At 43.8% G+C, this 24,726-nt stretch overlaps 1 protein-coding gene and 1 long non-coding RNA gene across 3 annotated transcripts in view; one reads left to right on the forward strand and one right to left on the reverse strand.

Annotated features, from left to right (window-relative positions):
- LOC140716530 (uncharacterized) overlaps positions 1–1,647 on the reverse strand; it is an 83,441-nt gene extending 81,794 nt beyond the window's left edge. For both annotated transcript variants that reach the window (XR_012096310.1, XR_012096311.1), the window contains exon 1: positions 1,533–1,647. This is a non-coding gene — a long non-coding RNA (uncharacterized lncRNA). The remainder of the gene's footprint in view (positions 1–1,532) is intronic.
- rab4b (RAB4B, member RAS oncogene family) overlaps positions 1–24,726 on the forward strand; it is a 78,844-nt gene that overhangs the window by 33,899 nt on the left and 20,219 nt on the right. Inside the window, exons 2-4 of the mRNA XM_073029335.1 lie at positions 13,339–13,419; positions 15,304–15,418; positions 20,323–20,385. Coding sequence (XP_072885436.1) covers positions 13,339–13,419; positions 15,304–15,418; positions 20,323–20,385 — 259 coding nt within the window. The remainder of the gene's footprint in view (positions 1–13,338; positions 13,420–15,303; positions 15,419–20,322; positions 20,386–24,726) is intronic.

Raw genomic sequence — 24,726 nt, forward strand, 5'->3', positions numbered from 1 at the left:
TGAGTGAGTGCTCCAGTTTCCTCCCATATTGCAAAGACGTCGTAGTTAATAGGTTAATTGGTCATTTTAAGTTGTCCTGTGATTAGGCTAGTGTTAAGTAGGTGGGTTGCTGAGCAGTGTGGCTCGTAGGGCCAGAAGAAACTATTTGGCAGTGTATCTCTCAATAAACATAGTAAACCCATCTTTCTGCGTTAACAACTAATACAGTCTTGGGATGTGACGGGGCAGCCTGCACTTGGCACCTTGTCATGCCCGTCGTTCAGTGGAATGTGGGAGGAAACTGGAGAATCCAGAGGGAACTCGCACAGTCACAGAGAAGCAGGGGAATTGATCCCCAATCAGTAATTGTAGTTGTAGAGTCATAGAAAAGTACAGCACAGAAACAGGCATTTCGGTCCATGCCGAACCATTTAGACTGCCATTAACCTACACTGGGACCACAGCCCTCTGTACCCCTGCATCCATGTACCTATCCAAACTTCTCTTAAACGTTGAAATCAAGCTCACGTGCACCACTTGAGCTGGCGGCTTGTTCCACACTCACTCCCCTCATGTTCCCTTTATACTTTTCACCTTTCACCCTTAACCCATGACCTCTGGTTATGGTCCCACTCAACCTCAGTGGGGAAAACCCTGCTTGTGTTTACCCTGTTAATACCCCTCATGATTCTGTATACCTCTATCAGATCTCCCCTCAATCTTCTACATTCTAAGGAACAAAGTCCTAACCTATTCAATCGTTCCTTATAACTCAGGTCCTCCAGACCCGGCAACATCCCTGTATTGTACAGCTGGTGTTGTAAAGCGTTACACTAATCACCATGCTACTGCGGCGGCCCAAAAACTTCATTAAAACGCCTGAAAAATCCCCAACCCAAAATGGAGTATAAGTCAGATGCTCATGAGTTAGTCTGTAAATAGTATTGCCATGTGCATTGCTCGTGGCTAAATTAGAAATTACTTGTGTTTAGAATGCTGTTGAGCATGCTGCCTCAACAGAGGCATAACTTCCCATTGGCTCCAAACGTTGGACGAGGAAGACTTCCTGATGAAGAGTAATTGAGTTGGATTTATGAGAAGGGGTTCTTAGTCACCTGGTCCCCTAGGTGAGGTTTTGACACCCCATTGGGGTTGTGCCATGGAGAGCATTCTAATGGGCTGCATCATCGTCTTGTATGGGGGGGTGAGGGCTATTGCACAAGATCAAAGTAAGTTGCAGAAAGTTGTAAACTTAGTTCCATCATGGGCACTATACTATACTTCACAGTATCCAGGACACCTTCAAGGAGCAGTGCCTCGGAAAGGTAGCATCCATCATTAAGGACCCCCATTACCCAGAACATGCCTTTTTCTCATTGTTACTGTCAGGAAAGAGGTACAGGAGCCAGAACTCAATGATTCAGGAACAGCTTCTTCTCCTCTGCCATCCGGTTTATGAATGGACATTGAATCCATGAACACTATGCCACTACTTTTTAATTTCAATTTTTCACTACTTATTTAATTCAACTATTTAGTTAAAATATACTTACTGTAATTCACAGCTTTTCTCTTATTGCATGCTGCCACAAAGACAACAAATTTCACGACCTGTACCGGTGATATTAAAACCCAATTCTGATTCTCCACCACATAGATCTCGGCAATGTTAATCCATGGAGTCTCAAATCACTAGTCAGAAGTTGTTGAAGAATCCAGGTTAATTATTATTTTGTCCCAGTTCCTTGTGAATTAATTCTCAGCGTGTGGGAGTTGCTGACATTTATTGACCATGGAGTATGTGTGCCCTTTTCATGAGCCGTTCTGTTGGTGAGGTTAATAGGCCATCATAGAAAGGGAAAGTAGAAATTTGCTCAAAGTTCAAATTATATATAGCTAGAGCACCTAAGACTTTTGCACAGCTCTGTAGTGATTTTATGTATTGCGCTGTACTACTGCCGCAAATAAAAGCAAATTTCATGAAGTGAATGATGATAACCCTGATTTTCTGATATGGGTCTCTGTTCATCTACATCAGTGGTGTGCAGGTGGAACAGATCAAGAGCTTTAAGTTCCTTAGGGTCAATATCACAAATGACCTGACTTGGTCTAACCAAGCAGAGTCCACTGCCAAGGAGGCCCACCAGCGCCTTTACTTCCTGAGAAAGCTGAAGAAATTTGGCCTGTTCCCTAAAACCCTCACTAATTTTTATAGATGCACCGTAGAAAGCATTCTTCTAGGGTGCATCACATCCTGGTATGGAAGTTGTCCTGTCCAGGACCAGAAGAAGCTGCAGAAGATCATGAACACAGCCCAGCACATCACACAAACCAATCTTCCGTCCTTGGACTCACTTTACACCGCACGCTGTCAGAGCAGTGCTGCCAGGATAATCAAGGACACGACCCACCCAGCCAACACACATTTTGTCCCTCTTTCCTCCGGGAGAAGGTTCAGGAGCTTGAAGACTCGTACGGCCAGATTTGGGAACAGCTTTTTTCCAACTGTGATAAGACTGCTGAACGGATCTTGACCCGGATCTGGGCTGTACCTTCCAAATATCCGGACCTGACTTGCACTACCTTACTTTCCCTTTTCTATTTATGATTTATAATTTAAATTTTTATTATATTTACTTTTGATTTGTACTCCAGGGAGCGCAAAGCGCAGAATCAAGTATCGCTGTGATGATTGTATGCTCTAGTATCAATTGTTTGGTGACAGTAAAGTAATAAATTATTGTGGACTGAGAGTGAGTGGGAAGGGGAAAGGGGAGGGAGCGGGAAGCACCAGTGAGACATCCAGTAATGATCAATAAACCAACTGTTTGGAATCACGTGACTGTGCCTTGTATCTGAGGTCTAAGCGTATTTGCACCCCCTCCACCCAGTGCTGTCCCGGTACTCCTACCACCTGTCTCACACCCCTCCCGTGGCACTCCACCCTCACCATTCCTAACAGCCACATTGAGAAATACAGCATTGTGTAAATGAAGAGTTTTGGCCCAAAACGTCGACTGTACTCTTCACCATAGATGCTGCCTGACCTGCTGAGTTCCTCCAGCCTTCTGTGTGTGTTCGTGCAACAAGGTTGTGGTCCTCTTGGAGGAGTGTTTTCTGATGGACAATGTCCAGATGTGCAGTTGGTGGTAGTGTTTTGCGAGGCGACCAGAGCAAACCCACTTGTCACTTGAGGATTCACCTGGAGTTAGATACTCCTCGTCTCTGTCCCACCAACAAAAATCACCTGGACTGAGAGTGATATGTGCTGCTTCCTCTACCTTTTCACACCGGTTGTAGGGAATAAGCTGCATGTCTCTGTTTGAATGCGGCTTGTGTTTCAAGTCTGGCCAGGCTGTATCTCCTAGCCTCTCTGCAGCATGCTGTTTCATGTTACTAATGTTAGTAGTTCTCTTTCTTGTTCCCGCACTGTTGTAACTCTCATCCGTTCGAGCTTTCACAATCACCCAGCTCAGCGATCCTTAATGAAGGTAGTGAGATATTTTTTTAAAAATCAGGCTCCTGAACCAGAGTGGATAACTTCAGTCAACTCAACACTAAACTGACTCCACATCCTATTGACTCACGTTCAAGGACTCTACCATCATTTTCTCAATATAATTCCTTTTTCTGAAATTTGTTATTGGCACAATTTGGCCTCTCTTGCACACTGCATGTTTGTCCGTCTTTGCTGTGTGTGGTGGTTGTCTGACGATGACAGGAAACCTGTGCGGGAGAGTTTTTAAAGTGGAAAAGCCGTTGCACTGGAGCAGTTCCACTCTCTCAATCTCAGGAGTCTGGGTCCAGTGGTATGAACAAGCGTCTCAAACTCGGGTCTTCCTTCGTTGCAGTGGGTGGCCACAACCTTAGCCTCCCATTTTGCTCTCCACAGTGCATTGCAGTAGCCTTTGGATCTCACTGTAGATCTCAGCTACCCGATCCACTAGGGCAGGCGTGTCACTATCTCACCTGGGTACGAGGCCAATGACTACCCTCACCTGGTTTAGCCCTCTGATTGAAGCTGGCTTCTGAGGTGAGGTCACTGCCACAGGTGAGGGCTGAGTGGTGGGAACCAAAGGCGAGTGAGCTGCCCCAGAATGGACACGACAAACCCCTTCACCAGAGCTGCTGCCCCTCCCTGAACATCCTACACACCCCAAAATGTATGGATGTTCATAACTTCTATTATATTTCTTTATTTACCTATAAATGCCTGCAAGAAAATGAATCTCAAGATAGTATATGGTGATATGTATGTATTTTGATAATAAATTTACATTGAATGTTGAAATCTACTTGAATTTCTTTGAAGACTGTGATGTCCCAGACCACCCTTCACAGCCAGTGAAGAGGGTTTGATCGGTAGTAGTTGGGGTATTGAACGCATCTTGCTGTTATTGACTTTTTTGTTTGAATGTGAGAGGATATGCAGAAGAGGAAATACAATGATTCCAGTAAGTGCTTGTGTGTGTGAGAGAGGGAGAGGGGATATTCAACACAATGCACAAGCAGTTCAGCTCCCCTGATCTCTCTCCCCTCAGCCGTGGAAGTGTTTTGCTTCCAAATATTTATCTCTTTAGATTGCTCTGGGTAAATATGCCCACATAGCATCCAGGGGTGGTTCATTCTAGATTCTAACCACTAGCGTTTTTTTTAAAGTTAATTTTTCACATGACCTGGTGTGATGCAAGGGAAAACTTTCACGTGTAGGTGACGGACAAAAATGTTTATCACACTGACCTTCATTAGTCATGGCACTGAGAATTATGTTGCAGTTGTATTCAACATTGGTGAGGTTTCATTTGGAGTACTGCGGACTGTTTCCATCACCCACTAATAGGAAAGACTTGCTGCCTGTTACACTGCTGGCATTTAGGGCAGCAATGAAGATCTTCTGTCTCTGTCTGTTCATACGGTCACACACAGTTATAGAAAGATTCTTCATTGCTATTTCTGTAACAATTGTTACAGTTGAATTTCCCCATGGGGATGAATAAAGTATCTATCTATCTATCTATTTGAGCAATCAGGGTTGTTAGTCCTGAGCTGAACCCTTGAACCTGGTGGACCGCTCTGCCCTTTGACCTGTTTGGTATAGGTGACCCTACCAAGAGGCCCTGACTCCAGCCAACATAGCTCTTCAGGCAGTTGAGGCACGCAAGCCTCCAAACCCAGTGACAAGGTTGTGGTCCTCTTGGAAGAATAGGAAAGACGTTGATCAACTGGAAAGGGTGCACAAAATATTGACAGTAGTGACTATAACTAGGAGAGCACTAGATATAAGGAGAAGTCGGAAAGACGTGGCCTTTTTTCCTTGGAACGTATGAGAATGCTGGGCGACCTTAGAGAAATGCTTACCATTATGTGATGGATGGTTACAGTCTTTTACCCTAGAGTAGGAGAGTCCAGTACTAGGGAGCACAGGTTTAAAGTGAGAGGGGAAAAATTTTAAAGGGACCTGAGGGGCAACTTACTCATGGAGTGGGTGGTGAGTGTATGGAATGAGCTGCCGGAGGAAGTGGTTGAGGCAGGGACAATAGTATCATTTAAGAAGCACTTGAATATGTATTGTACGTGGAAGGGCGTAACTTAGAGGGATATGGGCTGAATGCAGGAAATTGGGACTAACTGGTTGGGCACAATTATTGGCGTGGACTCAATGGGTTGAAGTGCCCAAATCTGTGCTCTATTGTTTTATGACTCTTAGCATGTAGCATACAGTTGTGATACAGACTCATCATCATCATGTGCTGAATCTTATAACATGGGCAATCATGGTCTTCCAATGACCATGATTCTTCTTGGCAAATGTTTCTACAGAAGTGGTTTGCCGTTGCCTTCTTCTGGGCAGTGTCTTTACAAGACGGGTGACCCCCAGCCATTATCAATACTCTTCAGAGATTGTCTGCCTGGTGTCACATAACCAGGACTTGTGATCTGCACCAGCTGCTCATATGACCATCCCCCGCCTGCTCCACTCTGTTGCTGAATATGTTCTAGACCAACAGATTTTGGGTATTAAAGCAATAATCAAAAGATCTAGGGTTCATGAAGCAAAGTGAGGCACAGGTCAAAGATGAACCGTGATCAAGAAGGCACTGATCACGGTGCCTTCAGCACGGGTGCTGTGCCCTAATGAGATGATGGTGTCACTATGGTTAAGATTTCAACAATGGAGCTGACGGAAGGTGATGACTTTTACAGCAGTGATGGCAGAGGAAGGTGCAACTGTGGAGGATCCCCAGTCATCTTGTATTCCATACCATTGATTCCTGGCCCTGATCTGTCAAGGACCATGTGGTAGCTGCCCATGCTTCAGCCTCTCTACAAAGCCACACGCAAGCATTTTCCATAGGGAGAATCAACCCCAACATCCCGGGTAGGTGGATCCCAGATTGGCCAGTAGAGCCCCCTGAGGACCCAGCAATAGACCACCCTCATACTCGATTCGAGTGATCACACTAATACCACTATTTTGTATGCCTTGAACCAAGAACTCCTAGTGAAAGAAGACTCGAGTTCTGATTCAGGATTCTCTATCATCATCTTGCAGTATTGAGTAGATTCTGCTTTCGTGGTTTGGGTCAGTGAACCACACATCAGTCATAAATGGTATTAGATTTTATTATCAAAGTACTTAATGCCACCATATATAACGCTGAGAATCTTTTTCCTGCGTGCATACTCAGCAGATCCATAGATTAGCAGCTAAAATAGGCTCAATGAAAGATCAACCAGAGCGCAGAAGATGACAAACTGTGCAAATGCAAATGTAAATAAATAGCAATAAATAATGAGAACATGAGATAGAGTCCTCAAAGTGAGGTCATTGGTTGTAGGACCATTTCAGTGATGGGGCAAGTTATTCAAGAGCCTGATGGTAGAGATGTAGTTGTTGTTCTTGAACCTGGTGGCAGCAGCAAGAAAAGAGCACAGCCTGGGTGGTGAGGATCTCTGATGATGGATGCTGCTTTCCTACACCAGCATTTCATGGGAAGGCTTTGCCTTTGTGTTGTACTGGGTGGAATCCACTATCATTTGTGGGGCTTTCTGTTCAAAGGCATTGGTGTTTCCATACCAGGCTGTGATGCAGCCAGTCAATACACTCACATCTATATAAGTTTGTCAAAGTTTTAGGTGTCATGCCAAACCTCCACAGACCCAGTAGTGCAACATCAGGCCCTTTTTTTTCAGCACTCCCTTTAAAATCACCCAAACCCGATTCTTCCACTTAGTCACTTTATGTTCACCTTATTTCATTTCATTTCATTTTTCCAATCTTTTTATTTGTTCACCTTAGACTCCTGTCAGAGTCACCTTATGTTCAGATACTCCTGTGTTTAGTGTCACTCTACGTACAAACATCAATCTATGTATTTAAGCTAATCTTGTGTACATATGGCCACTCAGTTACTTGTATATTGTGTTTGATAGGGTTGCTTTTATATTTATTGTGGTTTTATTTTTTTCCTTATTGTGTTTTTTTATGCTGCATTAAATCTGAAGTGATGATCATTTTGTTCTCCTTTACACTCATATACTGAAGAGTGACAATAAATAGTCTTGAATCTTCCCCCTTTTAAACTCACCAGGTCATTGTTTGCCACACTCCTTTTAAACTCGCTGTGTCCCTGTTCAAAGTTCAAAGTAAAAATTTATTATCAAAGTATGTGTACTTTACGCAACTTTGAGATTCGCCTCCTTACAGGCAGCCACGAAACAAAGAAACCCAATAAAAAAAGAAAACAGTCAAACACCCAAAGTGTAGGGGAAAAAAACAAATTGTGCAAACAATAAAAGTAAGTGAATAGCATTCAGAACTGAAGTTCACAAAAGTGAGTCCACAGCCACGAAGCCGGTCACAGCTGATCCAGGAGCGTGTTAGTTGCAGGCCACAGCCTCAGTTCAGCCCAAACAAGCGTGCCTCTCGATCAGTGAGCTGAACACAGGCTCGTCCCTCTCCACCAGCCCAGGCACGCTGACCTTTTCCAATCTGGCCTGACACTTAAACCGACCAAACAGTGTGCCGTTCCTCCCTCACGGACCCAGACGCCGCTGTCTTGACCCTGCCTCGCCTCGCCTTGGCCCTGCCACTTTGAATCGGCTCCAAGCCTGCTCCAGCAATAACCAAACATTGGCTCATTCCCCACTCTCGGGCCTGAGCCCTGGCACCTCAGTTAGGCCCGTGCACGCCATGCCCAGCTGTCCTACACCTTTGAGACTTCCGTTCACACCGCAAAAATGCCATGTCGTAAAAAATCTCCACTCTGAGGGGCAGTTACAGTCTATTGATTGCAGAGATAGTTTGAGAAAAAGTGTGATTAATAAAGTAGTTGGCAGTTTTGTTTGCTGCTGGTAGGTCGTCACTGTGTTTCACCAGCGCCTTATTAAACTGTAAAATAAAACGTACACCTCCAAGCATGCTGAATTCACTAGAAAATATATTGAACCTTCATATAACATCTTACAAGTGAGTTAAGTTGCTTAGGGTATTAACTGAAATTTGGCCAGTCCAACACCACCCAAGTTCTGATGGTGCCGGATTACTCAACAACTGGGAGATGGTTTCAGCCATGGGTCATTTAAACAGAACAACAGGCTGTGTGATGCACCTTGTATTAGTTCACGTTCCTCTCCAGGGAGAAGGGGGAAGCTCCGTAAACAACCAGCAGCACTCAGAGCTTCGGAGGGCTGACTCAGCCAACGCCGTGGCCTCTGTAACAGCTGCACGGAGCCACATCTGCCAGAGCAGACCCACCCTGCTGGGGCATTCGGCAGGGAGTGACTGAGCTTTTGCTGCAGGAAGGAGCTGTACAACAAGTGCCTCTCTCGGGCAGTGAAGAAACCGGCTCATATCAGATTTATTATTACTGACGTATTATGAAGATTGCTACCCCAGTGTCACACGCCCTATTAATTAATTTATTTATTGAGATCGAGTACCCTTCAAGCTGCACCGCTCAGCAAACCCTGATTTAGCCCGAGACTAATCAAAGCACAAAGTAAGTTTTATTATCGGAATACATGTATGTCACCACATACAACCCTGAGATTCCTTTTCCTGCGGGCATACTCAGCAAATCTGTAGAATGGTAACTATGGTTACCATTGGTAAAAATGGTAACTTGGGGTGGCCAAACTTACTTAATGTAAGACCCACATATGGTTAACTTCAGATGTTTGAGAGCCGTAAGACATGAACAAAATCTACACAGACATTTTTATTGTTACATACACATTTTGTGACAAAAATTTTATATAAATATTAAGAAATACATGTACACAACAATATTTAATCATGCGTGTAGTTCTTTAAACTGTTAATTTGTATTAGTTTCAGTAATAATGTACATATATACCAAATGTTTTGAAAATCTTGACTGATGATTGTTTTAACTATATTGAACATAACGAATGAATACCGCCAGTTGTGGGTTGTCTTGTATGTCTGTAGATTCATCAAGAGCTAAGCTGAGTGCAAGGGAATTCTTTACATCATTTTGCCTGCAACATCAGCACTGATCTGGGAGATACGCCTCTCTAAGGTGTGGCATGAAACTGGTGTTTGTGCTATTAGTTGCTGAAGTTTTGTGTTGTTTGGATCTAACACTGCAACAACTTCAGCTATATTCTTCTTAACAAATTTGCCATCAGAATATGGGCAACATTCCGTGACATAACGAAACTAGCTTCAGTCGTTGTATTGGCTTCCTTACTGAACGTCATCAACAGTGTCTGCTGGCTATTTAGAGACGATTTTAACACAGTTAATTTGTTTTTCCGTAATTCGGATTTATGTGGATAATCAGCCGAAAAGTTTTTGTGAGTTGTTTCATAGTGGGGTTTCAAATCACTGGCTTTGTAATGACTGAGTGACACATTGCAGATAAGACACAAAGGTTTACCTCCTTTAACGGTGAATGTAAAATCTTCTTCCCACTGTAGCTTTAAATGTCTGTTTTCATCTTCATATTTTCATTTCTTACAATTTGATGACGCCATCTTCCTCCACAAAATTTTCACAGACACTTGTAAACAAAACTTGTATCGCCAGTGTACCAACTAGGTCTGCACAATTCAGCATCCTGTATTACACTGTGTTAATGTACATGACGTGAGTGAGGTCAGGCCTAGACTCACTAACACTCTGAGCGCCCAACGACATAGATCTACGTCGGTGCTACTTTTGCCTTCAGTGCCCAACGGCGTAGATCTACGTCGTGTATTTTGAAACTCGCGCCTCTGTCTTCAAGCTGTCTTCAGCACCACGTAGCGATTCTCACCAACTCTTGAGCAATGGAATTAAGTCTCAAGGGATTTCCTGCGGTTCTACTTATTGCCAAAATGCTTTGCCATTCACTTCTACGCAACGGCAGCACGTGGTAAGAAGGAGATCAACCAACGTATTTCCATGAGCCGCACATTGAATGCCAAAGAGCCGCATGTGGCTCACGAGCCGTGGTTTGGCCACCCCTGAAATAGAGCATAGAAGGCAAGCTCTGCAAATGCAAAATAAATAGCACGAGGGCATGAAATAACAAGATAAAGAGTCCTTAAAACGAGATTGTTGGTTGTGGGAACATCTCAATAGATAAGTGCAGTTATCCCCTTTGTTCAAGAACCTGATGGTTATGGGGTAGTAACTGTTCTTGAACCTAGTGGTGCAAGTGCTGAGGTTCCTGTGCCTTCTACCTGATGGCAGCAGCGAGAAAAGAGCATGGCCTGGGTGGTGAGGGTCTCTGATGATGGATGCTGCTTTCCTACAACAGCGTTTCATATAGATGAGCTCACTGGTACTCATTGGACAATTTACAAGCACCAGTTAACCTACCAACCACTACGTCTTTGGACTGTGGGAGGAAACTGGAGCACCCGGAAGAAACCCATGTGGTCACGGGGAGAACATATGAACTCCTTACAGGCAGTGGTGGGAATTGAACCCGGGTTGACAGTACTCTAAAGCATCGTGCTAACCACCATGCTACTGTGCCGCTTCCTTTCTCTCAGTTGACATTGAAACATGTGATGCAGTTATAATCACAAGTTTTAATGGGATCTTGCTATGCAAAAATGGCTCATGTGTTTTCCCACATCACAATTATAGTTATGCTTCAAAAATATTTAATGTGAGCCACTTTGGGATGGCCAGAGGATGAGCAAGGTGCTATAGAAATGTACGCTTTTCATGACAGCAATGCTGATGCTACTTCTGAACCACCTCTGGCTCTGCCAAAACGTGGAGCCAGACACAAGGTGGTGGAGGGTCAGGTGGTGTCAGTAGTGAGTCTTCACTTGGAGTATTGTGAGCAGTTTGGGGCTCTTTATCTAAGAAAGAATACGCTAACATTGGAGAGGGTGCAAATGAGGTTCATGATAATGATTCCGAGCTTGAAAGGCTTATCAAGCGTTTGGTGGCTTTGGGCCTGTACTCACTGGAATACGGAATGAGAGGGGATCTCTTTGAACTATCAAATGTTGAAAGGCCTCAGTAGAATGGGTGTGGAGAAGAGGTTTCCTATGGTGGGGGAGTCTAGGATCAGAGGACAGCCTCAGAACAGAGGGGCGTCCTTTCAGAACGGAGCTAAGGAGAAATTTCTTCAGCCAGAGAGTGGTGAATCTGTGGCATTCATTGCCACCAGGTGGCTGTGGAGGCCAAGTCATTCAGTGTATTTAAGGCAGAGGTGGATCGATTCTTAATTAGTCAGGGCATGAAGGATACGGGGAGAAGGCAGGAGATGAGCTGAGATGAAATGGATCAGCCATGATGAAATGGTGGAGCAGACTAGATGGGCCAAATGGCCTAATTCTGCTCCTATATGTTATGGTATCTATGGAGAGAAATAGGCATTTGACATTGTGGGGCTGAGACCCTGCATTTGCTTTGGAAGATAGAGGAGATGGCCAGTATAGAAAAACACGTAGTATAGGGAAAGGGAGCAGCACGAGCTAGCAGGTGATAGGTGAATCCAGGTGAAGGGGAGCGATAGGCATATGGACGAGGAGAAAGTGGAAATAGTAACGGAGGCTGGAAGCAGAGGCAACAAAGGGCTGAAGATGGAATTTGATAGAAGAGGAAGTACGGAGGGGCCACTGCACAGAATCAGAAAAGCTGCAGAAAGTTGTAAACTCAGTCAGTTCCACTATGGGCACCAGCCTCCCCAGCATCTAGGACATCTTCAAAAGGCAAAGCCTCAAAAAGGCTGCATCTATCATTAAGGATCCCATCACCCAGGATATGCCCTCTTCTCATTGCTACCATAAGGAAGAGGTACATGAGCCTGAAGGCACACACTCAACAATTCAGGAACAACTTCTTCCCCTCTGCCATCAGATTTCTGAACGGAAATTTAACCCATGAACACTACCTCAATACTTTTCTCTCTTTTAGCACTTATTTAATTTTTTTATAGATATATACAAAGATACACACACTCACACACACACACACACACACACACACACACACACACACACACACACACACACACACACACACACACACACACACACACACACACACACACACTCTCTCTCTCTCTCTCACACACTCACACTCACTCGCAGTGCCGGGTTGTGGGGTGGCGCAGGTACAGACACATTCAGCATTGAGACACCAGGCAAGGTAATTTGATTCCATACAATTGGTTTATTGATCATTACAGAATGTCTCGCTGGTGCTTCCCGCTCCCTCCCCTCTCCCTTCCCCTTTTCCCAACCATGATTCCCCTCTCCCTGCCCCCTTCCCACTCTCAGTCCACAACAGAGACCCAGATCAGAATCAGGTCTGTCATCACTCACACACGTCATGAAACTTTTTTTTTGTGGCAGCAGTACAGTGCAATACATAAAATTACTACAGTACTATGTAGAGGTCTTAGGCTCCGTAGCTATATATTATGTATTTGTATGTATAAGTCTAAGATCTTTGCACAGCGCTGTTCTTGAGATTTATCATTTTTCTTGTTATACTGTATTGCGATGTACTACAAATTTCATGACATATGCCAATGATATTAGACCTGATTCTATTTGATAGTAAGGCAGGTCTGGAGGGCAGGGCAACCATCGGGAGGAGTGTGTGACGATGGGCAGGTAGAGTGTGGGTGGAGGAGGGTAACCGTGAGCCTGATGTGAAAGTACTGCTCAGCAGCGTAGAAGCAGGAAAATGCAACAGGCTTGAAGGGAGCACATTGAATGGTTTGTACAATGTGTCGACCCCTGAAAGTGCACAACAGTGATGTCATATGGCAGATGTCCGAACTGACCTAAGGCTCAAGTTACTCACCCGCTTCCCAAGGGTGCAACTTCAGTGCAGACCCGCTCTCGCTGTATTGATTTCTGTTTCTCTTCCTCCCATAGATTTCCTGTTTAAGTTCCTGGTTATCGGCAGTGCGGGAACAGGGAAATCATGTCTTCTTCATCAGTTTATTGAAAACAAATGTAAGTCTGTCATTTCAATGGAGTTTGCTTCTTAACAGCTACAGCTGTGCTCGGAGTCTCGAGCTGCATTCCAGCAAAGACTTTCATATAGATATACACTCAGTGGCCACTTCATTAGGTACAGGAATGGAGCCCAGTGTGGTCTGCTGTTGCTGTAGCCCATCCACTTCAAGGTTCAACATGCTCTTCTGCACACCACTGTTGTAACACATGGTTATTTGAGTTACTGCTGCCTTCCTGTCAGCATGAACCTACTCTGGCCATTCTCCTCTGAACTCTCATTAACCAGGCATTTTTGACCTCACTGGATGATTCCTTTTTAAATTTTTCACACCATTCTCTATAAACTTTAGAAATTGTTGTGCATGAAAATCCCAGGAGATTAGCAGCTTCTGAAATACTTAAAACGCCCCATCTAGCACCAGCAATTATTGCACGGCCAAAGTCAGATTACAGTTTCTTCCCCATTCTGATGTTTGGTCTGAACAACAGCTGAGCCTCTTGACCGTGTCTGCATGCTTTTATGCATGGGGTTGCTGCTACATGATCGGCTAATTAGATATCTGCATTAGCAAGCAAGTATACAGCTGTACCTAATAAAGTGGCCACTGAGTGTATGTTGGGCAGAGGCCTGTGCTTTTTCCTTGTCCTCGTGTGGTGGAGTGCCCCTGTTTGCGGTAATAATGTCAGATTTCTTCTTTGCAGAAATTTGTCCTGCATTTTCTCTTGGCTTCCTTCTCTTTGCTCAAAAACTCTTTGGCGAGTTCCCTGGCGGCCTAGGTCTAATTCACATGCTGTAACCCAGGGCCAGAGTGCCTCTTCTCTTGTGTGAACTGTTGTTTGTAGGATGGGATGCAGTTTTGCGCTGGCCTTCCCTCTCCCTGCAATAATTCACGATTCACATCTGCCTTGAGGCAATTCTGTTGAGAAACAATTATGACTGAGACTGACTATTATAAGCTCCATTAGGTATACTTTCCACTATGGATCATTGAGCAGAGTGCAGGAGAAGCAGAAAACTGATTAGGTTTTTTTCCTCCGCTCCTTGTGGTTTACTGGTACTGTGCCTCTTCCAACCCCTGCCCATCGCACTGTCTCTCCAACGCCACATCACCTACGGTTACTCTGTGTTCTTCCTATCACCCCCTGCAAAGCCCCCTCCCTGCCATGTTCCTATATGAATCCCTCATAAATCTGTTACTCGGGAGATCTTGTTAAGATCTAATGGATGATCAGTTTTTATTTATTTTTTATTTACTGACAGAGAGCACAGAATAGGCCCTCTTGGCCCTCCAAAGCCACACCGCCCAGCCTGATCCGCCGTATGCCTAATCATGAGAAAATTTACAGTCGCCACTTAACCTACCAACCGGTATGTCTTCAGACTGTGGGAGGAACCCAGAGCACTGGGAGGAAACCCACCTGGTCATGGGGAGACCGTGCAAACTCCTTCCGGGCAGTGACAGGAGTTGTACCCTAGTTGCCCGTAGTGTTAAACATTGAGCTAACCACTAATTTACCATAGTGGTTTGCACAAAAGGTGGGGGAAGATGGCAAGTTTCTAGCTATCCTCATTCCCCTTCCCCCACCTTTTTATTCTGGCATTTTCCCTCTCTTCCTTTCCAGTCCTGAAGAAAGGTCTCGGCGCAAGACTGTTTATTCGTTTCCACAGATGCTTCCTGATCTGCTGGGTTCCTCCAGCACATTGTGTGTGTGGCTCTAGATTTCCAACATCTACAGACTTTCTCATGTAGATAAGCGGGTTATTTTCTAAAACTAAAACTTCTTCAATGTGGAGGTGCTCAGTGGTGTGAATAATAATTTTCTGTCTATCTCCTTCACTATTAAATGCTTTACTTAATCCTCTCAATGTGCTATCTCCAGTCAAACAGGATTCCAACCACACGATTGGAGTGGAGTTTGGATCAAAAGTAGTTAATGTTGGTGGCAAGACAGTTAAACTACAGATCTGGGACACAGCAGGGCAAGAGCGTTTCAGGTGAGCCCAAAGCTATACATCTGTTTCAAAGTTCGGGATAAACTTATTATATGAGTGTAATTTTATGTATTGCACTGTACTGCTGCTGCAAAAAGAAACACATGTCATGACACATGTGAATGATGTGTTCTGTGCTTCCAGATATAAATCTCATTTGTTCGCTCATTACATGTCATGTCATATAATGTGGGAGATCATGGTCTTTCCATGACCATGATGGTTCTTAGCACATTTTTCTACAGAAGTGGAGCGTAGAAGAATGAGGGGAGATTTGATAGAGGTGTATAAAATTATGATGGGTATAGATAGAGTGAATGCAAGCAGGCTTTTTCCACTGAGGTTAGGGGAGAGGACATGGGTTAAGGGTGAAGGGGGAAAAGTTTAAAGGGAACATTGGGGGGGGCTTCTTCACACAGAGAGTGGTGGGAGTGTGGAATGAGCTGCCAGATGAAGTTGTAAATGCGGGCAGGTACATGGATGAGAGGTGTATGGAGGGATATGGTCCAGGTGCAGGTCAGTGGGACTAGGCAGGAAAATGGTTCGGCACAACCAAGAAGGCCTGTTTCTGTGCTGTAATGTTCTATGGTTCTAAGTGGTTTGCCATTGCCTTCATCTGGGCAGTGTCTTTACAAGATGGGTGACCCCAGCCATTATCAATACCCTTCAGAGATTGTCTGCCTGGTGTCAGTGGTCGCATAACCAGGACTTGTGATATGCACCAGCTGCTCGTATGTCCATCCACCGCCTGCTCCCATGGCTTCACGTGTCCCTGATCGGGGGGTGGGAGGGGGGAGGGGGCTAAGCAGGTGCTACACCTTGCCCAAGGGTGACCTGCAGGCTAGTGGAGGGAAGGAGCACCGTACACCTCCTTTGGTTAGAGACTTATTTCCACCCCGTCATCTACCTTTTTCATTTGCTCTTTATTATGGCTTTGATCATATGTTTCCTTCTGCGTATTATTTTTAGGTTCTCTTTACTTTTCCTGAATCCACAGTCTTTTACTTAGTATTTTTTACCCTTTTTAACCAGCAGTTGCCCACCTTAATGCATTAAGTGTCAGTCTTCTTGTGTCCCCATTTTAGCGTAAATAATTTTTCATGTTATTTTCTGATCACCTTAATGACCAGTTGAGCAACTGGCCACAGAAATGTGATTTTTCTGGTCACTGTGACTGTCTCAGTGCCTTTAGCAGCCAGACAGATGGGGTTGAAGCCTGTTTACCATTCTGTGCGCAGTGAAGTGAACTGAGCACACAGTGGTTCCCTGTTCCTCAGAGAGCCGCTGATTGATGGAGATTCGCCAAACTCATTGAATCATACAGTCATCCACCTCGATCTAACTCCTCTGTGCTGACCAATATTTTATATCTGAGCTAATCCCAATTGCTTGTATTTGGCTGAAATCTCTCTAAACTAGGGGTTCCCAACCGTTTTTAAGTCATGAACCCCTACCATTATCGACCCCTCCAGTTTGGGAACCCCTACAGTCTACATCTATTCATATAGCTGGAACAAAGCCTTTTAAACCTAATTATACCCTCTTCCACCACTTCCTCTGGCAGCACGTTCCACGTACTCACCACCATCTCTGGAACATGTGTACCCTCAAATCCCCTTTAAATCTACCCCCTCTCACCTCTGCACTCAAGTCGTAGGCTCCCCTACCCTGTCAAAAAGGCAGTTCCCTTTATCAAGATGTTATAAACATCTATAAGGTTATCCAGGTAAAACTGTCCCAGCCTATCCAGTCAACTCAAGCGTTGGGAAGCTGTGGGATCAGGACAGCCATTCCAGTGTCTCTCAGGTCTCTGGTCACTCTCTCAAATCTGTGCATTTGTGATGTTTATTGTGGACAAGGTTCCAAGTAAATTCTATCAAAGTACATATATGTCGCCATATACGACACTGAGAAAGAAATCTCTGGTAATGGCTAAATTGGATTGCATAGACAGGAAAACTTCCGCTGAAGGTGTAAAGATTAACTTGCAGCACAAAGTGGTGTGTGCGTAGAGGTGGAGAGGGATACATTGGAGCATTTAAGGAATTCTTGCATAGGCACTAGGACGATAGAAAGATGGAGGGCAGTGTAGGAGGGAAGGGTTAGAGAAGGTTAAAAGGTCAGCACAACGTCATGGGCCAAAAGGCCTGACTTGTGTGGTAATGTTCTATATTCACAGTAGGTACAAAGAAACACAATAGGATCAATGAAAAACTACACACAAAGACAGACAAACAACCAACGTGCAAAAGGTGACAAATTGAGCAAATACAAAAGAAAACAAAATAATTATAAATAAGCATTAAATAATATTGAGAACATGAGTTGTAGGGTCCTTGGAAGTGAGTTCATAGGTTGTGAAGTCAGTTCAGTGTTGAGGTGAGAGTGAAGTTATCCACGCTGGTTCAGGAGGCATGATGGTTGAGGGATAATAACTGCTCCTGAACCTGGTGGTTAAGGTCCAAAGGCTCCAAAGGTTGGGTTTGGATGTGATATTTCCAAAGGTTCTCTGATCACTTGCAAAAACTCCACCCTCTGAAGTTCCCCCTCAGGTTCCCCTTAAATATTTAACCTTTCACCGTTAACCTACGACCTCTAGTTCTAGTCTCTGTATTTTCAACTGGTCGATATCCCACTGAAGCTTTTGACAACCTTCCTCACCACCTCCAACTCCCTCAATATTTGTGTTTGCCTACAAACTTACTACTCAGCCCATCTACATTTTCAGCCAAATTTATTTTTGTAATTTTTTTTTTATCGAAGTTTATCAAACAAACATTTCCATAAGATGTATTTCAGACATTGTACATATATATCATATAATCGTATATATCACAAAATCTCCACAAAGTATTTATCTGGGGTAATCATACTTTTTTAATGAATATACTGTTGGTGGCTGGTAAAAAGACTCGTACTAGGAAATGGTTATTACAGGAGAGCCCAACTTTAAATACATGGATGGAAATTACAATGGACATTTACAAAATGGAGAAGATAACAGCATCTGTTAATCAGAAAGAAAAAACAAGCAAAAGGAAAGAACTATGTACAATTAGGGAGTGATCTTTTTTTTACAACAGATTCATTGATTTGTGAGAATAAAATCAGGTCTATGAGGCATTATGTAGTTAAACCATTTTTCCCAGTATGAATCAAATTGTTCCAGCTTATGATTAACAGCTGCTGTTATCTTCTCCATTTTGTAAATGTCCATTGTAATTTCCATCCATGTATTTAAAGTTGGACTCTCCTGTGATAACCATTTCCTAGTAAGAGTCTTTTTACCAGCCACCAACAGTATATTCATTAAATATTTATCTCTTTTCAACCATTCTTGAGGTATATATCCAAAATATATGGTCTTACTCTCCAAGGGTATTGGTAGTGGTATGGGATGCAGACACAGCCATCCCTGAGACACCAGGCAAGGTCATTTGATTCCAAACCAATGGTCTATTATCATTACAGGATGTCTATCTGGTACTTTTCATTCCCTGCCCTCTCCCTCCCCTTCTCCTATCCATGATTCCCCTCTCCCTGCCCCCTCCCCACTCTCAGTCCACAAAAGAGACCCATATCAGAATCAGGTTTATAATCACTCACATATGTCATTTTTTTTTCTGTGTGCGGCGGTTGAAAAGTGCAATACATAAAATTACAGAAGTTTTAGGCACCCTAGCTATTAATGTGCCTAAGACTTTTGCACAGTGCTGTGTGTCACAAAGAACAGAGGTCCCATCACTGGTCACAAACCTCCAACCAGATCAACACCCATCCACCACTATTCTGTTTTCTCTGCCAAGCCAATCTTCAATACAATCTACCAAATCTACACAGACCACATAGTCGTAATTTTCTGGATCAGCCTACAGTGAAAGAACTTGTCGAAAGCTTCACTAAAGTCTATGCAAACAATGTCCCTGCCCTACCCTCTTCAGTCAAATATTGAGTTACTCTTACTGACTGAATCATTAAGATGTAGAAGCACTGGCTAAGTTGCTGGATCAATTATCCAGCGGTTCATGCTACTGATCTACAAGCATCTGGCTTTGGTGAATATTAGTTCAATGGTTCCATTTAATACCAGAGAATGTGTTCAGTATACAACATGAAATTCTTACTCTTCGCAGACATCCACAAAACTGAAAGAAACCCAAAGAATGAACGATAGAAAAACATTAGAACCCCCAAAGCCCCTCCTCCTCCCACCCACACACAAGCAACAGCAAAGCATCAATCCTCCCCCAACTTGTTCCAACAAAAGGCTTCAGTCCCCCCCCCCCCCCCCCAGGACCCACCATGAAAGCCCCCAAAGAGACCATGGTCTAGATTCCATCAAAAACCACTATTCATCCCAGCAGTTCGCCATCCCACAGGCTCTCTCTCACTGACGAGGGAAAGAGGTATCACTCCTGCCACAGTGAGCGAGGAAGCAACAATTAAGTTTAATTAAATGTTTTCTCAGTTTGGAAAAATTAGTGCTGATGACTAAATTATCATATTTTTGTAAAAAATATGATTCTATAATGTCCCACAGATGCTTTAGAGGCCAAGGCATTGGGTATATTTAAAAGGGAGGTTGATGAGCTGTTGATTAGTAAGGGTGTCAAAGGTTAGGGGAGAAGGCAAGAGAAAGGGGTTTTGAGAGGGAGGATAAATCAGCCATGATCAAATGGTATCACAGACTCGATGGGCTGAATGGCCTGATTCCGTTCTTATGTCTTTACCCACACTGAATATTTGACCATACACCCATTTTAATATGGCTTACTAATGCCAGAATTTCAGATTGGCCCAGCAAGACACAGTTCAACAGGAGTCATGCTGGAGCTGGCAGACGATGCCATGTTCTGCGAATTAATCTTAAGCTCATATTTTCTTTGCCCTTTCCTGTTTTTTTCCAGGTCGGTAACGAGGAGTTACTACAGAGGAGCAGCAGGTGCACTTTTGGTATACGACATCACAAGGTACGTTCCACATGTTCTGCTCTCCTTCGTACAAAGTAACACGCAGTGTTTTATCCGTTAGATAAGAACTGTTTGTTCACTCGTTATGTGCTGTGCCATATGACGTGGGTGATCACGGACTATCCATGGCCATGCTTGTTCTTGGCAAATTTTTCTACAGAAGTGGTTTTCCATTGGTTTCTTCTGGGCAGTGTCTTTACAAGGCCCCCCCCCCCCCCCCAACCGTTATCAATATTCTTCAGAGATTGTCTGCCTGTAGTCAGTGGTCACATAACCAGGTAACCAGGACTTGTGATATGCACTAGGTGTTACACTTTGCCCAAGGGTAACCTGCAGGCGAGCGGAGGGAAGAAGTACCTTACACCTCTTTTGGTAGAGCCAAATCTCCACCCCACCACCTGACACAAACAGTACGTGTTGGATGAACTTGTATTTGCCAGCATTTTCTGCCTTGCGATTCCATTTCAGGCATCTTTTTTTAATGCAAGGTTGTATAAGGAAGGAAGAAGATGGTAGAGAGTTTGAGAGAGGAAGTTCAAGAACAAGGGGTTGGCTAATGGAAGCCACGACCATCAGTGGCAGTATTTAATTCCAGAGGTGGAGAAATGCAGAGGTTTTGGAGAATGGTGGGGCTGACCACTGAACGTAATACTGCAGGAGCAAACAAAGATCAGAATCGGGTTTAATATCACCATCACATGTCATGAAGTGTTTTGTCTTTGCGGCGGAGTACATAGTAATAGAGAAAATGTGAATAACACACTGAACATTTGGCAGATTTAATATACTTCGTGTGTGTTTGTGTGTGTATAAATATATATAAAAGTTAAATTAAATAAGTAGTGCAAAAATAGAAATAAAAAGTAGTGGGGTAGTGTTCATGGGTTCAATGTCCATTCAGAAATTGGATGGCAGAGGGGAAGAAGTTGTTCCTGAATCGTTGCGTGTGTGTCTTCAGGCTTCTGTACCTTCTTCCTGCTGACAGCAATGAGAACAAGACCCGGTTGACGGGGGCTCTTAATGACAGACGCTGCCCTTTCGAGACATCGCTCCTTGAAGATGCCCTGGATAGTACAGAGGCTAGTGCCCATAATAATGGAGTTGACTGGGTTTACAGCTTATTTTGATCCTGTGCAGTAGCACCCCCACCACCCTACACCCATACCAGGCAGTGATGCAGCCAGTTGGGATGCTCTCCGCAGTACAGCTCTAGAAATTTGAGAGTGTTTTTGGTGACATACCAGATCTCCTCAAACGCCTAATCAAATATAGCCTCTGTCATGTCTTCTTTGTAACTGTATTGATGTGTTGGCTCAAGGTTAGATCCTCAAAGGTATTGACACCCAGGGACTTTTAAAATTGCTCACAGTCTCCACTTCTGATCCTTCCACAGAGTTGGTGTTTGAAATGGTGGGCAATTTGTTGAAAACCCATCAATGCTGATTTATCTGAGCATGAATTTGGTAGAGCCTTAACATTCTCAGTTGATGAAACTACCAGTAAATCTACATTTTAACAGAATGTTGACTACCAGAAGATGTAATTTAGTTACAGACTAGGTCCAGATTACAGAATAAAATGATTATCCACAGGTCGAGCAGTAAATCTAATTTTCTATTACAATAGTTGATGCATGCTATAACGTAATTATAACATGGGTGGAAATGCGTCTCTGCCAAAGGAGGTGTAAGGCGATCCTTCCCTCCGCTAGTCTGCAGGTCATTCTTAGCCCCCTGATCAGGGTCACATGAAGCAGGTGGTGGATGGTCGTACGAGCAGCCGGTGCAGATCACAAGACCTGGTTATGTGACCACTGACACCAGGCAGACGATCTCTGAAGAGAGTTGATAATGGCCAGGGTCATTGTAAAGACACTGGCCAGAACAATCACGGTCATGGAAAGTTCATGATCACCTATGTCATACAACCCAGCACATAACGAACAATATATTGGTTATTAGTCCTTATGATTATTTCTCCGATAACATATACCAACAATGTACTACAATTATCAAGCTAAGAGGGCATTATTAATAAAGAAGTTTGCATTTGTACTGTACCTTACAATATTTAATTTATGCACTTTATTTATTTATGTGTAATTCATTTGTAGATTTCTTACTTTCCTATGTTATGTGTACTACTATGCTTTAAACCCTGGTTCAGGTTCATTTGATAGTATACATGTATATAGTTAAAAGGCAGTAAACTTGACTTGATTTGGTTAGCTGGCCTCACAAATTTGGTACACCCTGAAGCCGATAACAATATTTTTGAAATACAGCCACTGTTCAAATGCTGAAAACGCAGGGCATGCTGTCATGAGCCAGGAGAGGTAATGGCAGTCGTTGAACCATTTATCAGATTATGAGGTCAAGAGCCGGTCTTATTGTACAAGGGGACCGTTCAGTAGTCTTATAACAACAGGATAGAAGTTGTCCTTGAGCCTGGCCGCACTTTCAGGCTTTCGTATCTTCTGCCCAGTGGGAAGGAGGAGAAGAAGGGAGGATGTCCAGGATGTTTGGTGTTTTGATTAGGTTAGCTGCTTTGCGAGGTAGTGAGAAACATAGGGCCCATTGAGAGGAGGCTCGTTTTCTTGATGTACTAGGCTGTTTAGGATGGTGCTGAATACTGATAGCTCGGGCTGAGGAGTCTGATATTACGGCTTACTAATGAGCTTGCAGACATTTGATAACCGGTGAAGATTACATCCTCAGTGCACAGTTGTTGGTGTTTCTCTCTGGGAGTGCTCGTGTTAATATAGACTACCCCTGCTCCCACCCCGTTCTCTTACCTCGAAATAGATACCATCTACAAACCCCTAGAGCCAAAGAAACATGAGCCAATCAAATTCAAAGATCCCCCTCCACCCCGTCCCTTCCACCCTTCAACCCCTCCACAAGCTAGAAAGTGATAGGTGAGGGGGGAAAGGTAGGTGGGCAGGGGAGGGAAGATGAAGTGGGAAGCTGGGAGGTGATAGGTGGAAAAGGTAAAGTGCTGAAGAAGGAGGAATTCATAGTTAATTGAAATACTCCCTGCTTTCTAGTACAATCATATATTAATGTTATTTAAACCCAATGACAGCAGTCAGCGTAACCACAGATAATTTGAAAGTTAAGAAGCATACAGGATGCACAAACCAAAGCAAACACCACAGCAAATAACTCTCTAAAAAGTCTTGGAAAAGGGCAAAGCTTCAGGCAGCAAGCCAATGCAGCTGAAAGCTTGGGAGTGCACACAAAATGCTGAAGGAACTCGCCAGGTCAGGCACCATCTGTGGAAATGAGCAAACAGTCGACCTTTTGGGCTGAGACCCTTCTTCAGGACCGAGAACAGCAGCCCAAAATGTCAACTATTTATTCATTGCCATAGATGCTGCCTGGTTTGCTGAGTTCGTCCAGCATGATGTGTGTGTTGCTTTGGATTTCCAGCATCTACAGAATCACAACTGGGTTTAATATCTCCAGCGTATGTAGTGAAATTTGTTGTTTTTGTGGCAGAAGGACACTGTAATATAAAAATGTGAATTACAGTAAATATGTATATATGTGCCAACGATGTAGTGCTATCTGCACCCAGACTTTGGAGTAAGAGGTCCTAGGTTCGAATTTGGCTGGCTCCTTGCACGAGTTCTACCTGTGCTAGGTTGAGCGTTGAGCTAGCAACTCAGCCTTGTAAAACAGAGAAATGCTAAAGAAATTGCAAGGTTGCTGCCCGAAGCACCAAATAAGGCATGGGGAAGCACTCGACCCCGATATATGTGTGTGCCATTGGAAATTGTCCTGTGATTAGACTGGTGTTAAATCAGAGTTGTTGGGGTGGCGTGGCCAGAAGGGCCTACTCTATGCTATATCTCTCGGTAAATAAATATTCAAAGTTCAAAGTACATTTATTATCGAAGTATGTTTTTATTACCAACTTTGAGATTGGTGTCCTTACAGGCAGCCACGAAATAAAGAAACCTAATAGAACCCATTTTAAAAAAAGACTGTCAGGCACCCAATGTGCAGGAAAGAAAACTGATTGTACAAACAACAAAAGTAAGCAAATAACATTCAAAACTGATGTTCACGAAGGTGAGACCACGGCCACAAAATCAGTCATCACTGTAGCCGATCCACAGTCCTGTTAGTTGCAGTCTCAGTTCAGTGCAGGGACATGTAAACCTTGCTAAGCAGCGATCTGTACTGATCTCATCCCTCACCTCTGGCCCACACTTAAATTGTCCAAATCTCGGGTCGGTCCTCACTCTTGGAAACTCCCAGGCCATGCTGCTTCAATATGCTCTCGGGCCGGAGCCCCACCGCCTCAATTCAGCCTGTACCTGATCTTCCCAATTTG

This window comes from Hemitrygon akajei, chromosome 25 (genome assembly GCF_048418815.1).
Source record: "Hemitrygon akajei chromosome 25, sHemAka1.3, whole genome shotgun sequence".
Lineage (NCBI taxonomy): Eukaryota > Metazoa > Chordata > Chondrichthyes > Myliobatiformes > Dasyatidae > Hemitrygon > Hemitrygon akajei.